The sequence below is a fragment of the Gekko japonicus genome, unplaced genomic scaffold, assembly GCF_001447785.1.
Source record: "Gekko japonicus isolate JY-2015 unplaced genomic scaffold, Gekko_japonicus_V1.1 scaffold264, whole genome shotgun sequence".
In the NCBI taxonomy this organism is placed as follows: domain Eukaryota; kingdom Metazoa; phylum Chordata; class Lepidosauria; order Squamata; family Gekkonidae; genus Gekko; species Gekko japonicus.
The window spans coordinates 792968-808624 of NW_015162484.1; the positions used below are offsets into that span (position 1 = coordinate 792968).

The 15657-nt window shown below is 42.8% G+C and overlaps 1 protein-coding gene across 1 annotated transcript in view; it reads right to left on the reverse strand.

The window, feature by feature from the left end:
- The window catches only part of LOC107105874 (bifunctional heparan sulfate N-deacetylase/N-sulfotransferase 3), a 104736-nt gene extending 90177 nt beyond the window's left edge, over positions 1-14559 (reverse strand). The window contains exon 1 of the mRNA XM_015405921.1: positions 13576-14559. Coding sequence (XP_015261407.1) covers positions 13576-14559 — 984 coding nt within the window. The remainder of the gene's footprint in view (positions 1-13575) is intronic.
- Between the last annotated feature and the right edge of the window lie 1098 nt (positions 14560-15657).

Below are 15657 nucleotides of genomic sequence, written 5' to 3' on the forward strand. Positions count from 1 at the left end.
TCCCACACTAGGCCAACACACTCAATGCCTGGGATCTTTGGTGGCGGAAGCACTCTGAAGGAGTAAGCCTCTCAAATGAATAGAGCCAAAGGGAGTAATTCAGTCCACTGTAACCCCCGCCACAAAGATCAAATCAAGCATGTGCCCAGCCCGGTGAGTGGGGGTCATTATATATTGGGAAAGTCCTAGCACTGCCATGGACGACACCAGATCCATTGCCTGAGTGGAGGTTGCATTGTTGGCATGGACATTGAAGTCACCCAAGATTATCAGTCTAGGGTGTTCCAATGCCCAGTCTGATATAGCCTCCATCAGGGACAGAAGGCTATTGGCCAATTCATTGGCTGGTTGGTACACCAGCCAGATCCCCAATCTCTTCCCGGCCTCCCACACTAGGCCAACACACTCAATCCCTGGGATCTTTGGTGGCGGAAGCACTCTGAAGGAGTAAGCCTCTCAAATGAATAGAGCCACTCCTCCCCCCTGCCCCCTAGTCTGCAATTGGTGAAGGACCAAGAAACCCGGTGGAGCAAGCTGGGAGAGAGCTACAGTCTCCCCATCCCACACCCAGGTCTTGGTCATGCACGCCCGGTCTACATTCTACTTGTGCAGGAAGTCCCGAAGGACCATGGTCTTATTCTTTACACAACACTAATGTCGGAGGGGGGTCATTTATCCTAGCACCACTACCTACAACCTTTGGGATGGGATGTAGGCTGGAAGGAGGCTGAGCTATTATACTCCCGCCCCCATTCAGCAACTGTTCCCCTATATTCCTGGCCATATCTGTGACATGATGTAACTTTACAGCTATTTATCACCATCAGATCACCTAACAGATGCACACCTCAAAGAGCCTTACAATAGACTCTGGTGCTTCCTGTCCTTTACTCACTCTGGAAACACTATTGCAGAGTCTCCTTGGCTCATTCATTTGCATGGCCTTATAGGCCACCACAAGCAAATGACCTTTAGCAGTTCATCATGCCATTTGGCAAGTTCACAATGTAAGATAATGAACAGACACCTCAGACATTAAAAACAGATAATAAAGAATCACTGGGATAGCATTTTCAGTTTCATTGGATACTCCATCTCTGACCTTAGAGTTGCTGTATGGAGACAAACTTCAAAGCGCAAGTAAAGCATGAGCTGTAAAATGTGTACTCATTAGCAAAGATGATTATGCCTCTCAGGGCTCAAATATGGATTATATGTGATTCTTGCAGTTTGTGGTTTTCTTGCATTAGGTTTCATATTATATTCATATTAATCAAAAACTTGTACCTGCAGCAAGTATCTTAAATCTGACCACACTTGGTTTAAATTAACTTCTCACAAACAGCATGAGCCTAGTAGAATGGGAAGTCAACCAAGAGAAAATCAGTTCTTGTAGTTCTATTTTCATCTACAAATGAGAATAATAACAAGTGGAGACCCGCAACAAAATGTTGCGTACTGTGTTGTAGTTTATTTTAAGTTGTAGTTGTAATCGCTGTTCCCCCCCCCGCCAGTGTTTGCACTCCTCCAGTGTTTACGGAAATCTATTTATTATATTATTGATTCTTATTAATACAGGTTGTATCCCGCCTTTCCTCCAAAGTACTACCCGCCCACATCTTCCCCCCCCATCAACAACTCCATGAAGCTCGCTGGCCCCTCAGAGCGACTGGCCCGAAGTGATGCATTTAAGGCTCACGATTCCGCTCCCGTCCGTCCTGCCCCCGTCGCCCTCACCTACAGCCGGCTCCATGAGCACTCCTCGCTTTCCACTCCGCCACCCTTCAAGGCCGCGCCAAGAGTTCCGTTGCCATAGCAGCAAAACGGCCCGCCCGGCGAGGTTAGATGGGAGGAATCAAAAGGTCGCGAGGAAGGGCAGAGATGGAGAAAAGACCACATATCCCTCTTCTCGCAACGCCCTTCCGAACCGGGCCCACCTAGCGTCTGTTTTGTTTGAAGTCCAGAAAACTTCCCAGGTAGCAGAAAGCGCTAACACTTGAGGGGGTCGATACCGTAGAAAACGCAGCCTTCTATGTCACTCTTTTGAGTGCAGCCGCCCGGGCCTCGCTGCCCTCCCCGCCGTCCGCCCGGCTCCGAAGCGAGGGCTGAGGGGCTGCAGCCGCCCGGGCCTCGCTGTTCTCCCCCAACCTCGCCCGCCTCCCCGGCTTCGAAGCAGATTGGCCATTCCATCTATATATCTAATACTGAAGTCGCCCCCTGGTGTGCGGATACCTAAATCCGCGCACCGGGGGCAGATGGGGGGGAGGGAGAGTTTTGTGCACACGTGGGGCGGGCCCCAGGTGTGCACAAAAATCTAACCCCCCCAAAAAAATATCGGGGGGATATTTAAATCCCCCCGAAACTGACAGAGCGTTTCCTGCGCATGCGCAGGAAACGCTCTGTCAGTTTCGGGGGGATTTAAATATCCCCCCGATATTTTTTTGGGGGGGTTAGATTTTTGTGCACACCTGGGGCCCGCCCCACGTGTGCACAAAACTCTCCCTCCCCCCCATCTGCCCCCGGTGCGCGGATTTAGGTATCCGCACACCAGGGGGCGACTTCAGTATTAGATATATAGATGGAATGGCCAATCTTGAAGAAATGCAAACATAAAATATTTGCACTTTTGTATATTAACGGTGGTATGATACTCATTCATTATTATAATTTACTGGACACAATTCATATAGTTTCATATCTGTTTTGCTATTGTTTCATAGACAATTTTGTTCAGTTATCAACAAATCATTTGTTTTTTAGAATACACACTGTTGGAAGATTTTATGGAAACATATACTATGTTGGTCAACTATACAGTGTATTCTGAGCCGGCCTTGCTGGGAGGGCGGGGTAAAAATCTAAATAAATAAATATTCTCTAAATCTGGCATTTTGTGTATTTTTCTGACATTTCTTCTCCAAGACATATACAAAATAAATTTCCACTTCTCAGTCCCAAAATGCTTGTTTGGAAGGGTGTAATACAGGATGCCAAATCAAATACAGAACATAATTCTGCTCACTTAGTGCACTCCAGTCCCCAACAGTAGCTCTAATTGTGACTATAAGGTTTACTGAAATACAATGATCAGCTCTTCTGCAGGAAAAATCTCTCATGTATACCACAAATGGACACTACCCATGGTACTAACAAAATGTTGAAGAAAATATGAATGTCTCTCCGCCATTAGGACACATTCTGGGTCAGATTTCCAGCAGGAGTTAGAACAAAAAGATTTTTGCTATATTCTCCAACCTGAAAGTAACAGAATAGCTGCTGCTATTTTCCTGCCAAAACTGTATAACACAAAATTATACAGCAACATTCAACTTTGGCTTAAAGATCAGACTGGACAGCAGGAAGAGATATTGTAGTCATTACAGCATGATGGCAGATGGCTTCTCACTAAGACAGTGAAAGAATTCTGTTGATGAAGCCCCATAATATAACGTTTAAGAACCACTAGAATAAAGTTCATCAATTGGTAAACTTGGTAGAATGGAATGTCAACAAAAATCATTTGTTTCACTTTTCCTGCACCAGCCCTGTATGCTATTCTAATCACACATTAATGTTCTAGATTTCAGTATTAAACACTGATCTACCTGTAACAGGAAAGTAACTGATATTTCCATAAGAAAGCAGATGGGAAATGAAAGCGGAAAGTAACTTCTTGCTGTTATCCAACCCAAAACCTCTAGAGTGATAACAAGTAAATGTCTTCTTCTTTCAGCCTTTATTTGAATTCAGCCTTCCCTAGAAGTTCAGTTCTCACCAGCACTCAGGAAGTTCTATGACTGATTATAATTCTAATTGGCAAGTCATCTAGGGAACCAAAACTTGGCAGCATCCCAAAGACAGGATGGAAGGAATAGGTTAGTCCAGATCCTAGAAGCTGTTCCAAGAACATCTCCAATATAAGGGAAAATAGCTATTCAGTCCTTTAGGGGAAAGTATATATAGAAAAAGTGGAACATCAACCTCTACTTTATTGGAGGAAAATGACCGCCTGCCTCTGACACTGGGTGACTGGGATTGCATGGACAATCACGGGCATACAGAATGATCCCTAGTTCCTCTAAGGGGGTTCCACAGAACTCAAGCTCTTCCTAAACATGTAATGCCCAATAATATGCATTTCACTAATTATTAAAATAATGCATTGTTAACATAACCTTTCTTAGTACTGTCCACAATCAAAATCTGTCACTTTAAATTTTGTATATCAAAATGTACCGACATTTATAGTGTTAAATAGAAAAGGTAAAGCAACTGGGGCGTAAAATTGTCACAGGGTAATCGTTTATTATCATATTTACCTAGCAAATAAAATAACAATTTATTGAAAATGATTGCCAAAGCACATTTTTAAAGCATGAGACAACTGGTAGGAATGATGAATACAAATGCAAAATGAATGCAAAAATAAATCACTGTAATGAATAACCATTGGGTCAGTACAATACAGCTACGAACTATATCATAGTGAAAAATTACGTTTTCCTCATGGTCCCATATATTACGAAGCTACTGTGATGGATCAGGACCATCTTGACTCAGGATCAGCACTGTTCAGCCACCTTTAGACTGCAATTTACCACAGCCACTTTATTTACTCCTCCCCCCTCTTTCCAATAAGGAAATTTCAAAGGAAGGCAAAACCTATTTGGATGAGCTCTCTTTTCTCTCTCTTTAAAACCAGGCAGTGTCATCAAGCATCAAGGCTCACAGGTGGCTTTCCCATCAGACCAAAGTCTTCTGTCTTGTATTTATTATTTATTTATTTTATTCAATTTATACCCCGCCCCCCCCGCAATGCAATTTATGTAATTTATTAAAGTGTATAGAGATACGATGAAAAGCAAAAATTAGCTTCAAGCTGTCTATAACCAACCCTGAACACTTAGCAAAAGAAAGGCTAAGGGAGACTCCTAAATAAATCTACTCTTCTTAAGCAGAGAAGTTTCCATCCACAAACTGCTAGGACTCAATGAGAAAAGGATACCAAGCACTACCATGATAGTGGATATCTTTTGAGATAGCTTTTGAGAAGTTGGACTGCATCTTCTGTTAAACAAAGCATTTATTGGACTCTGTATTGAAAATGCATGTTGGAGGTTTCCTGTGTTTGAGAGGAATCTTCAGTCCTCTGGCGCCAGAAAACATAGCAAACAGGGGGGTTGTGTCCAAAGTAGCTCTTGATGAATGAAAAATACTTCTGCTTGTGCAAAAGGGAGAAGTAGAATAATAGTAATAATAATAATAATAATCTTTCAATTTATTGATCGCTCAATCCTTGCAAAGCTGCTGGCTCTGAGCGATTTACATATACTCATTTCACAAGGGACTAACAATGCTTTATAGGGGTAAGGGAGGAGAACACATATAATCTTTATATAGTGCACGTTTTGCAGCCGACGGGGATTTGTTCAGTTGCAACTCAGATCCGGACGGCATTTTTCCTACTCGGCTTGGCTTGGCTGGATGACGTCAGCTCTTCCTCTCCAGGACTCTTCAGGTCGTAGCTCCATACTGCCACCGCCTGGCTGGAACAGCCCATTACAGGCTTCTTGATGCCGAAGAGATCTTCTGGGCTTTCGATCTTGCGAACTGTACCTTCCGTTCACCGGCTAACACCTCCCCCACGGGGTGGGTTTTGGTGTGCCCACCCTCTCTAAGGAGTGGTACCCATTTTATCTACTCGCCGAAGCTTTTGAACCGCTGGGTGGATGGCGAGCTGGGGACAAGGCTGGTAGCTCACACCAGCGCGGAGCTAGAACTGACAGCAGTCCTGTTCAGCTCAGATGTTACTTGTAACCAGAGGATAAATCCCCTGTGCCACCTTTCAAGCTGCACCTTCCCATGTTAGACGGTGCACTGCTCCAGAGCACCCCCTAAACTGTGGCAGTGACATTTCAGGGAGTACAGGGGGCTGCAGAAAATAGGGAAATGTTTCTGCTTATGATTCATTGAATGCAGTTCTTCTAATAGGAAACTGGATGGTTTATGCTGGTCATAAAAGCCCAGCAAAAACAGCACTCACAGACATGGCAGTGGTTTATACATACTCGGGAAATTTCCCAGATATGCAAAAATGCATGACTTTGTCAACTAACTGAAAGCAAAAAGACCAGCTTGATGTTGCTTAGATATGATTCAGGGCTGAAAACAGTGTAAGTCAGTTAAACAAAAAAATTAGCCTGTTCAGGCTCCTGAGAGCTTAGATGATTATGGAAGAGGTGATATGGTGCATGGGGAAGATTTTAAAATGCCCAACCCGTAAGTCTTCAAAGGCATTCTCTGGGTATATGGATTCCAATTATTTTGTTTCCACCACACTTTAGAATGCAAAACACAGAAGAACCAGACTACTGTGTAGAATAACTGTGGCCCATTCAGGCTTCAGCTTCTAGTATTTTTGTTTCCCTTGGTGCGTTCTGAGCAAAGAGCTTGACCCTGGGCTCTGCTGTACCCACTGATCTTTTGATTCCATGGCACAAGTTCCCACAGGTGGCAACTGCTGTACTGTGACCATCCTCCTTTGTCATGCCTTTAATGGAAATATGGTGCAAATATTTTCTGGTTCCATGTAAGTACCCTAACAAGGCAACCACACAAGTTCTACAAATTTCTTAGTAGTATATTGAGATGCAATCCTACAATGACCAACAGCAAAACCCTATTCCAAAGAGCCTAAATGGCAGTAACTTCTACATAGAATTGTTCTGCTGATCACAGCTGCCAAATATATGCATCTTCCCCATTCAACCTGCTCATTTCATATGAAATGAGCAACATATGAGCAAACATACTATTCAGTATGGTGGAACTTACACAGAAATATGGCACTGAGTACAAGATTTTCAAACGATTTACATTAACTTATCTTCATTCACTCATTGTGTCATTGTACTTTGGCAGGTAACTCCTCATGCATTAACAGTAATGAAGATGCATTGCAGCATTCACAGCTAACAACATGTTTAATAGATGCATAAACTTTAGAAATAGATTAAGATTCTTAAAGAGCATTTTTTCATATTCTACTGGGTAACAAAACAACCATTTAAGCTGCTGTCTCTATCATAGTGTTTCAGAATTAATCTCCATCTTGAAAATGCTACTTGAAGCTTTTTTTTAAAGTACTAAACATTTTATATACAGAATGCACTTCTTAATACTTTTTGCTTCCTTAACAGCAGGTCAGATATGTCATTTTTCCTATAGGTATCTGATTCTGGATCAAACTACTTATGTAATGAAGGAACATGTTGTGTGAAGATGTACATGTAGAAGAAGCACTTGAGTCTCTTACATTTGAGCAACACAGAAAAAGACGTCTGCCATAATTTTGAGATGTACCTACTGAATTGTCTATCCAATATGGTGAATAGTTATTGCTGTATGGCAAATTTAGTGGTAATCATATAAAATTTTCTTTAACTACTAAGTACAGCTTAAGAACTGGGCCCTACTTTGGAAATCACAGTTATATTAGATTTTTTTCTTCTTTGTGTCTTAACAGTACTGAGATTTTAAAAACACTTTCTTATATGCTTGTCAGAAATTACTAAAGTAAAACACTCCTGTAAGATTCTTAAGTTTGGGGATCATATTTTTCAGGGTTTTTTAAAAGTATTCTTTGGCCATCTGTTGTACTGCAAGATTTCTCTGTTATAGAGGAGGAGGAGGAAAAGCAGGAAAGAATAAAAATAGCTTTCTTCAAAGGTCACACCTACTCATACAAATCCATGCTTTACTTCAATGGGATTACATTAGAGAATTCATTAAAAAACTACTATATATATAGTATCCATTCCACACTGATCAAGAAACTGAACCAATGATTAGCCTATGGAGAAAGACCTGTGTGGTAGTGGTAAAAGTGTTACGTTAGGGCCTGGGAACATAAGAACATAACCGAAGCCATGTTGGATCAGGCCAGTAACCCATCCAGTCCAACACTCTGTATCACTCAGTAGCCAAAACACAGGTGCCATCAGGAGGTCCACCAGCAGGGCCAGAACTCCATAAGCCCTCCCACTGTTGCCCCAAGCACCCAGAATACAGATCATCACTGCCCCAGACACAGTGTGCCATCTATAAAGGTAAAGGTTTCCCTTGCTCGAAAGCCAGTTGAATCCAACTCTAGGGGGCGGTGCTCATCTCCGTTTCCAAACCAAAGAGCCAGCACTGTCCGAAGACTTCTCCGTGGTCATGTGGCCGGCATGACCAAACACCGAGGTGCACAGAATACTGTTACCTTCCCACCGAAGCAGTACCTATTTATCTCCTTGCAGTTTCTTGCTTTCAAACTGCTAGGTTGGCAGGCACTGGGGCCAGAAACAGAAGCTCATTCCATCACGTAGCACTAGGGTCTCGAACTGCTGAGCTACAGACTTTCCGGTCTGCAGGTCATCATCTTAACCTTACAGTTAATAGCCACTCATGGACCTCTGATCCATATATTTATCCAATCCCCTCTTGAAGCTGTCTGTGCTTGCAGTTGCCACCACTTCCTGTGGCACTGAATTCCACATGCTAATTACTCTTTGGGTGAAGAAGTACTTCCCTTTATCTGTGCTAAGCCTACTGCTCATTAATTTCATTGAGTGCCCACAAGTTCTTGTATTGTTGTACTGTGAGAGAGGGAGAAAAGTACTTCTTTCGCTACCTTCTCTATCCCATGCATAATTTTGTAAATATCTCTGCTTCCACACAAGAATTTTTGTTACTGCTGTAAATGCACTGGCAGTGAAGTAGCCACACTACAGTTTTCTCTGCACTTTCCTTGCCTCAGCCTCTCATGACTGCCACCACCACCCCTACACAACTGATAGGCTTTGGGGTCTTTTTGGACTTCTTGGTTGGTCATGCTCTCAACCTGACCTACTTCAAAGGGCTGTTATTGAGATAAAGTGGGAGGGATTCTATGGCACATAAAGCTCCTTGGAAAAAACATGGAATCAAACACATAGATAGGTAGAAGCAGGCTTAATTTTCAGTGTCACTGGGAGCAAGCATGCCCCTTTAATTTTTTCCTCATAAAAGTAAATGGTTGCCACTCACAGTACTATTTTTTAGTTATATACTACAGCACCACCAATATGCTTGGCACTTGACAGAATACAAGACAACAGGTCTTTGCTATGATGGGCTTACAGTTTAAAATTTGAAACACAGTAGATAGTAAAAGCAGACAGAGGCAGGGATAAATAAGGGAAGATAATTAATTTCATCCTTGCACATGTAAGTGCGCACACACTGACACACACCAGTGGACACCAGGGTTTCCCAATGTAGTGCTGTCATGGCTCAGGTGGGGTGTCACCTGACGCTGCCACCACTCTGGTTCCAGGCTCTTCTGAGAAGGCCCAGAGCACCTTCCCAGGCCTTTAGACCTCCCTTTTGGCTGAATAATAGGTGTGAGAACCAGGCAGAGTGAACAATAAAAATAGTTTATTTTATAAGAGGTCAAACAAGCAAGGTGCAGAAATATAACAGTAAGTGGGTGAAAAGTAAAGAAATCAAATGCCCTAACGCGTCTAAATAGATACTGTCCCTAGCTCACCATTCCAAGTGGCACTAGACTACTCACCCTTCCCTCAGGATGAGAGTCTCTTCCCTGAGCAGCCTTCCTTCTGGCTCTGCCCTCTGGGAATAACAGCTTTTCCTGCTGCACCAGATCTTTTATTCCAAGCCCTCCTCTTTTCCTATTGGTCAATTTTGGCTCCAAAACCTCTCAGGGGCTTCTGGGAGTTGTAGGCCCAGCCTCACCCTACTGCTAGCCAGGCTCCCTAGGCCTAGTAGGCCTCTGGTGGCACAGCCCAGATCATGACAAGTGCCTACCAGTACCTCCCCTAGCACCCACCAAGCTTCTCAGAAAGTGGGCAGGGCCACTGTAAGTAAGGTTGCCAGGTCCCCCCTGGCCACGAGGGGAAACAGGGTTCCCAGATCCAGGTCAGGAAACTCCTGGAGATTTTGGGGATGGCGCCTGGGGAGGGGAACTTATCTCCATCGTCTGGAGATGAGCTGTAATTCCAAGTGACCCCCAGGTCCCACTTGGAGACTGTCATCCCTAACTGTAAGGCAGGCCTGGGTTTTGGCTGTCCCCGCTCAAATGAAAGGGGTCTGGAAACAGCAGTTAGTGCAATAGCAGCAGCCAGTGAAGGATCAGGAAGACTGTTAAGCACATGGGCTTCCCCCAGTAAGTGTGTGATTCTGCTCCCCCTTCATGCAGGAAGACACCAACACATGTGTCATGTGATATGCTTCTTCTCACCTGGCCCACTTAGCAGCAGCCATTGTTGTTTTCTCACTGCCCCTCTGGTCTGCCCACCCCTGCAGAAACCAAGCAAGTACTTAGTCAAAGAACCCCAGCACTGGGTGCAGCTTCCCTCTGTTCCTCTCGGGAAAAGTCTGCCCAGTGATGCAGGCTGAGAGCAGCCCCTTCTTTGGGTGGGGGGTCTGCTCTGAGCTCCCTCTAAAGTGGAACACTGGCCAAATGTTATGGTGAATTTGTTTAACTATTTTGATAAGCATGCTCTGCTGGACTGAAGTACACCAGTTAATTACTGTGCTGAGACAAATGCCTGGGATTTCATTCTGTGACTCGGGAAGGGCTCTTTGTTGCAATAATACCTCTGATCTGCTGGACTTTCTCCATTTTGCCAGAAAGCATCAACTTTCCCCATCTACTGGGCATGCCTGCCTGCCAAGGAACCCCATCACTCGAAGGCAGGCAGCTGGATGGGAGCTAATTCAGCCTGTCCTTCTCCCCTCGAAGAACTCAGCAGCAGGGAATGAACATGGAGCAGCACTTTAGGATTAATCTGGAGTAAGAAAAAGACTTGGAAGTAGAAGGGGGGGATGGCATTGGCCAGAAAAGAAACTATTTCCAGACTGCAGCTGTTGCTGGTGGCCTGCTCTTGCCAGAAGATTGAGGCATGAAATGAACAGTCCCAAAGTCTGAAGTGGATACAAGGAAACCCTCATGATTTGAGTGTGTGTGTGTGTGTGTGGTCTCCTGGCAAGGGGTTGTAGGATTTCCATGTTCTGTGCTTTTCCCTTCTCTCCTGGCATTGCTCTGTGACTTCAATGGCAGCCTGACCCACAGAAAAGGAACAGAGGGAAGCTATAGCTATGACTGCCTCTTAGTTGCATGGGGGGAAAAAACCAGAAGAGTCCAGGGGCATCATAAAGACTCATAGGCTGAGTGAGTGAATGCATCAGAATAAGCCTGTTCTTTAAAGTCAACTGAAGCTGTTTATGTTGTGTTATTATCGTTTGCCATTCCCCACTTTCAAAGTCTGTCATGCCAACTTATGAGACCCCTTCACACATGTGAGGAAAACTGCGGAAACAATTGCCAGACCTGATTAACACAAGAAAGAGACTCTCTTTGCAGCAGCAATGGTGAGTGGGGGGAGGGGAGGGGCGAATGCTGTGATAGGGGTCATCAAGAAAGGTACTGAGAATAGAACTGTTAATAATGTAAAAACCCCATACATCTCTATGGCATGGTCTCACTTGAAATACCATGTACAATTCTAGTTGCTGCATTTCAAAAAGACTAGTGAAGAAGCCAGGAAAAGTACAGAAAGGGACATCCAAAAAGACCATAGAGTGATTAAAATGATCAGTAAGGAGGGGTAGATTCCTGAGGGAGGCGTTGGTAGGCATGGGAGGGGTGAGAGTTTCATGTGGGACAGAAAGTGAGAGGAAATTCATGAGAATAAATCTTAGTATGTTTTATTCTCTCTCTCTCTGTGTCTCTCTCCTGGCATTTTTAGATGATTTTAGATATTTATGATATTTATTATTATGTTTTTATGATGTTAGCCGCCCTGAGCATGCCTTGGCGGGGAGGGTGGGGTACAAATTTAAGCAAATAAATAAAATAAATACATTTTAAAACAAAAAAAGCACTGATACCAATGCAAACTCACACCGAAAACACAGATACAGAAACACAGCTATAAAACCCCCTACAACTTCGTATCTTCCTTTTCAGCTTTCATATTATGCCATTCACATGACAGTCTATTCACATGTGGATTTTTCTTGGTTTTTCTACTAAAGTTGGATGTCTGTGCATCATTAAAATTGGTTCTAAGGAAAAAGAACTATATGTACTAGAAAATAGTGTTGAGAAATGGACTAATTTATGGTTTTATATCTGCTTACACACGCAACACATGGACTGTGCACACACCTGTATACCATAGGCCTAGAGGAAGCTGTTTGCATCACCCACTGTGAGAGATTTCACATAGGGAACACTTGCCTGCATTTCATGTTAATGTAGCTTGCACACATTCAGCTCAAAGCCTTATGGGAAGAAGAAGCACATGTTAGCCATTGTGGGCAGAGGCAACAACCAAGAAGAAGAAATTCCCCCATTGCTGAAGACATTAGATGTCACACAGAACATGGACCTGATCTGCATCTGAATTGCCATTTCCTGTTGATGGTGCCTTGTCCGCCTGGTAAAGCCAAGATTCATCTGCACATCAAGGAGGGCACAGGAAGCCGAGACTTCACACCTGGCCAGATGGTGGTCCATGAGATAGTGTATAGTTTCAAATATCGCCCAACCCATAGATTACCTGCCTCTATCTACATGCACCAATGAGGGAGGTCATGGGATGGACTTGTAAGTAGGTGGGATTACAGTTTGGTAAGGTGCCACCCACCTGGAGATTCAACTGTAAAAGTAAAGACCAAACGTTAGGTCTTTGCTAGCCACATCCCTTCTCAACGTCCTCTGTCTTTTTTACTACTCCTAAGATTCAGCTTTCTATCAAACAATCCCTTTGTCTCTTGGACTGCAGCCAAAGAGGTCCATACTTTGCTGGCTGGTTCTAGCAAGTGTGATTTAGTTAACACCCCTAGGTATTACTTTCTTCCCCTATCTTACATTGCATCAGACAAGACTTCAGGAGCAGGCAAGTATAAATCGATACCTACCTACCTCCAAGTAAATGAGAAACTATCTTGATATCTTTCTGTAACTCTAAAGGAAACTTGATTGTATGCGAATGAGAGACTGATTTTGTGTGTATGTGATTTTGATATTGCTCAGTAAAAAGACAATTTGTTTTGGAAAAACACCAGTCTTGTCTCCATCACTGGTACTCTCTGGAGCTGGCAGAACCTCCGTAAACACTGGCAAGGACTCACGTTAAATTTAGTTAGCCATCTGCTGTAAATAAAGCGATTGGCGTAACAATGGATATGCAAGGATATAACTTTAGTAAAACCATTTATTAGGCATTTTCTCAGACACATCTATGCCAGTGAGAAATTAGTAACTTTCAATCAAAAAAGACAGTAGTAATAGATTAATTGAACAGAAAGCTAAACCAAATTCCTTGGATTTAAACTTTTTTAGTACAATTTCCTACCTTCAAATGGCTTCTTGATTGGTCTGCCTGAGATAACTGACCTGTTTCAAACAGATGTACTTGGTATGAGAAAGCCATGTTCATTTTTAGTTAAATTACAATGTTATTTGCACCTTGAACTTGAGAATGAATATCATCTACATAGCGAGCATTATTGTACATACTTTACCTGAACATCATTGGCCTTCATCCTTGTTCCCTCCTTTCCAACAAAGATGTCATCTATGTCAACAAGAATATATCTATCCAAGGACAATGTAAGTCTGTTTCCAGACAGGAAGCAAACAGCATCTATAAAGATGAGTTTGTGCAGCCAGAAGTTCAAATTATTGCCAAAAAGAATACGTTGAATCCCATCATGAATTCCCATGTCATGAACTACGGTTGAAAGGAGAGCACCTTTAATGATAGGCGGAGAGAGATTTTCAGGAGCTTTTACTTTTGCCAATATAACAGGTTGGTAGGCTGAATGATTTATGTGAAAGACTGTCCAGTCATTTCCAGGCAAAGGACCTTTATCAAACTTAGATGGTTTAGTCACATGGAGAAGTGGAGAATGAGGATTGATGCAACAGTCCTTGATACCCACATTGCCATGGATATGGAAAGGAAAACCTTTTAACTGAGAAGTCTGCAAAGTGTTCTCACTACTCTTATGGAATCCAATCACACCTACACCAAATTCTCCACAGTATTTATCTAGAAGGCCTCGATTCCAGGAATCCATATTAACATATTTAAAAATATTTTCATATATAACAAGAATGTATTTGCCTTTGTTTTTATCTATAAGCACAGGAAGGTCGCCTTTTCCAGAAGCAATCTCTATATGATACTGGAATCTGCTGGACTCTAAAATCATTATTATATCTTGACCAAGTGTTGAGTACTGGCTTTCCACAAACACCAGCACCACAGGATCAGTCCGAGTAGGGTCACTGGACTTAACTGTCTTCCACTGCGCTAATTTGTTGAGAGGCAGCACTGGAAGGTCTACACATTCCGCCTCTGAAGACATCTCCGAAAGCTCATTTTCCTGTTTGTAGCCGCTGTACAAATAGTATGCTGAAATGACAATGCTCACCATACAAAAAGTGGCCAGCAATATAACTGTTCGTTGAAAATGTCTATGAAGTTTCACAATAAAAGTCATGGTGTAAGTCATGCCTTAGATTGCTTCCAAGTGCAGCAACATTTAGATTAAGGAAGGTGGTTAAAATTCCAGTCCAGTTTAGTAGTTTATGTCACCATCGCAGCGCATGTATCTGTCTTCATCACAATTTATAGAAAATATATGCTGGAAGAAAACAAAAAGAATGAAGAGATTTTAAAATGTATTAAAATTAATACAAATTATGGCAAGCAGGTTTTAGAAACAGCTTTTGGCCAAATCAACTCATAACTATAATGGCCTTTGTACAACTGCAGAAGTATGATTTAGTTCCCATTTCAAAACCTGTCATTTTAAAACATAATAATTCCGAGCTGACATTAATCCAAATGGATTCCAATCTATAAGCAACTACTTACCTGCAAGAACTGGTGGCCCAGAAGTGTATGCTCATCAAAGGACACAACCACTCACATGAACACATGAAGCTACCTTATACCAAATCAGACCATTGGTCCATCAAGGTCAGTATAAGGACAGCAGCTCTCCAGGGTATCAATCATGTCCCTGGGGCCCAGATGAGCACCATGATTTGTACGGGACACACATCCAAATAGACACTGGTTATGCACACAGAAGGCTCCCCCCCTGATAGAATGGGACATGTGTCTTAAGTGAAGCTTCACAGCCTACATTTTATGGTAATATGACTCACACTGTGATCTCAGTTTTATTACTAGTAGCATAAAGAGGCTACCCTTAACAGTGGGAGGTTCACAAAGTGAAAATACTTCTTTTAGGAATCACAAGAGATTGTTCTGGAATTATTAATGGGGAATTCATATTGTTGTGAATATCGATCACTTTAAAAGTATTGCAGTATGTATTATTTATCAGTACTATGTGTCAAGCTGGCTCTAAGCAGTTCAGCCTGATCCAGGAAGGGAGGATATAAAGGGAGGACGCACCCAGCTAACTACCTATGCAACAAAGCAGGCCCAAACCAGCATTGTGAAGAGATTTGGACATTCTTTGTTGACTGCAGCAGGGGGAAAAATCAAAAGCCTGTAATACAGTAAACAGCTACATTTTTGAGACTCAGGTTACCACCCTAAACCTACTCACTGAATTCTATTTATC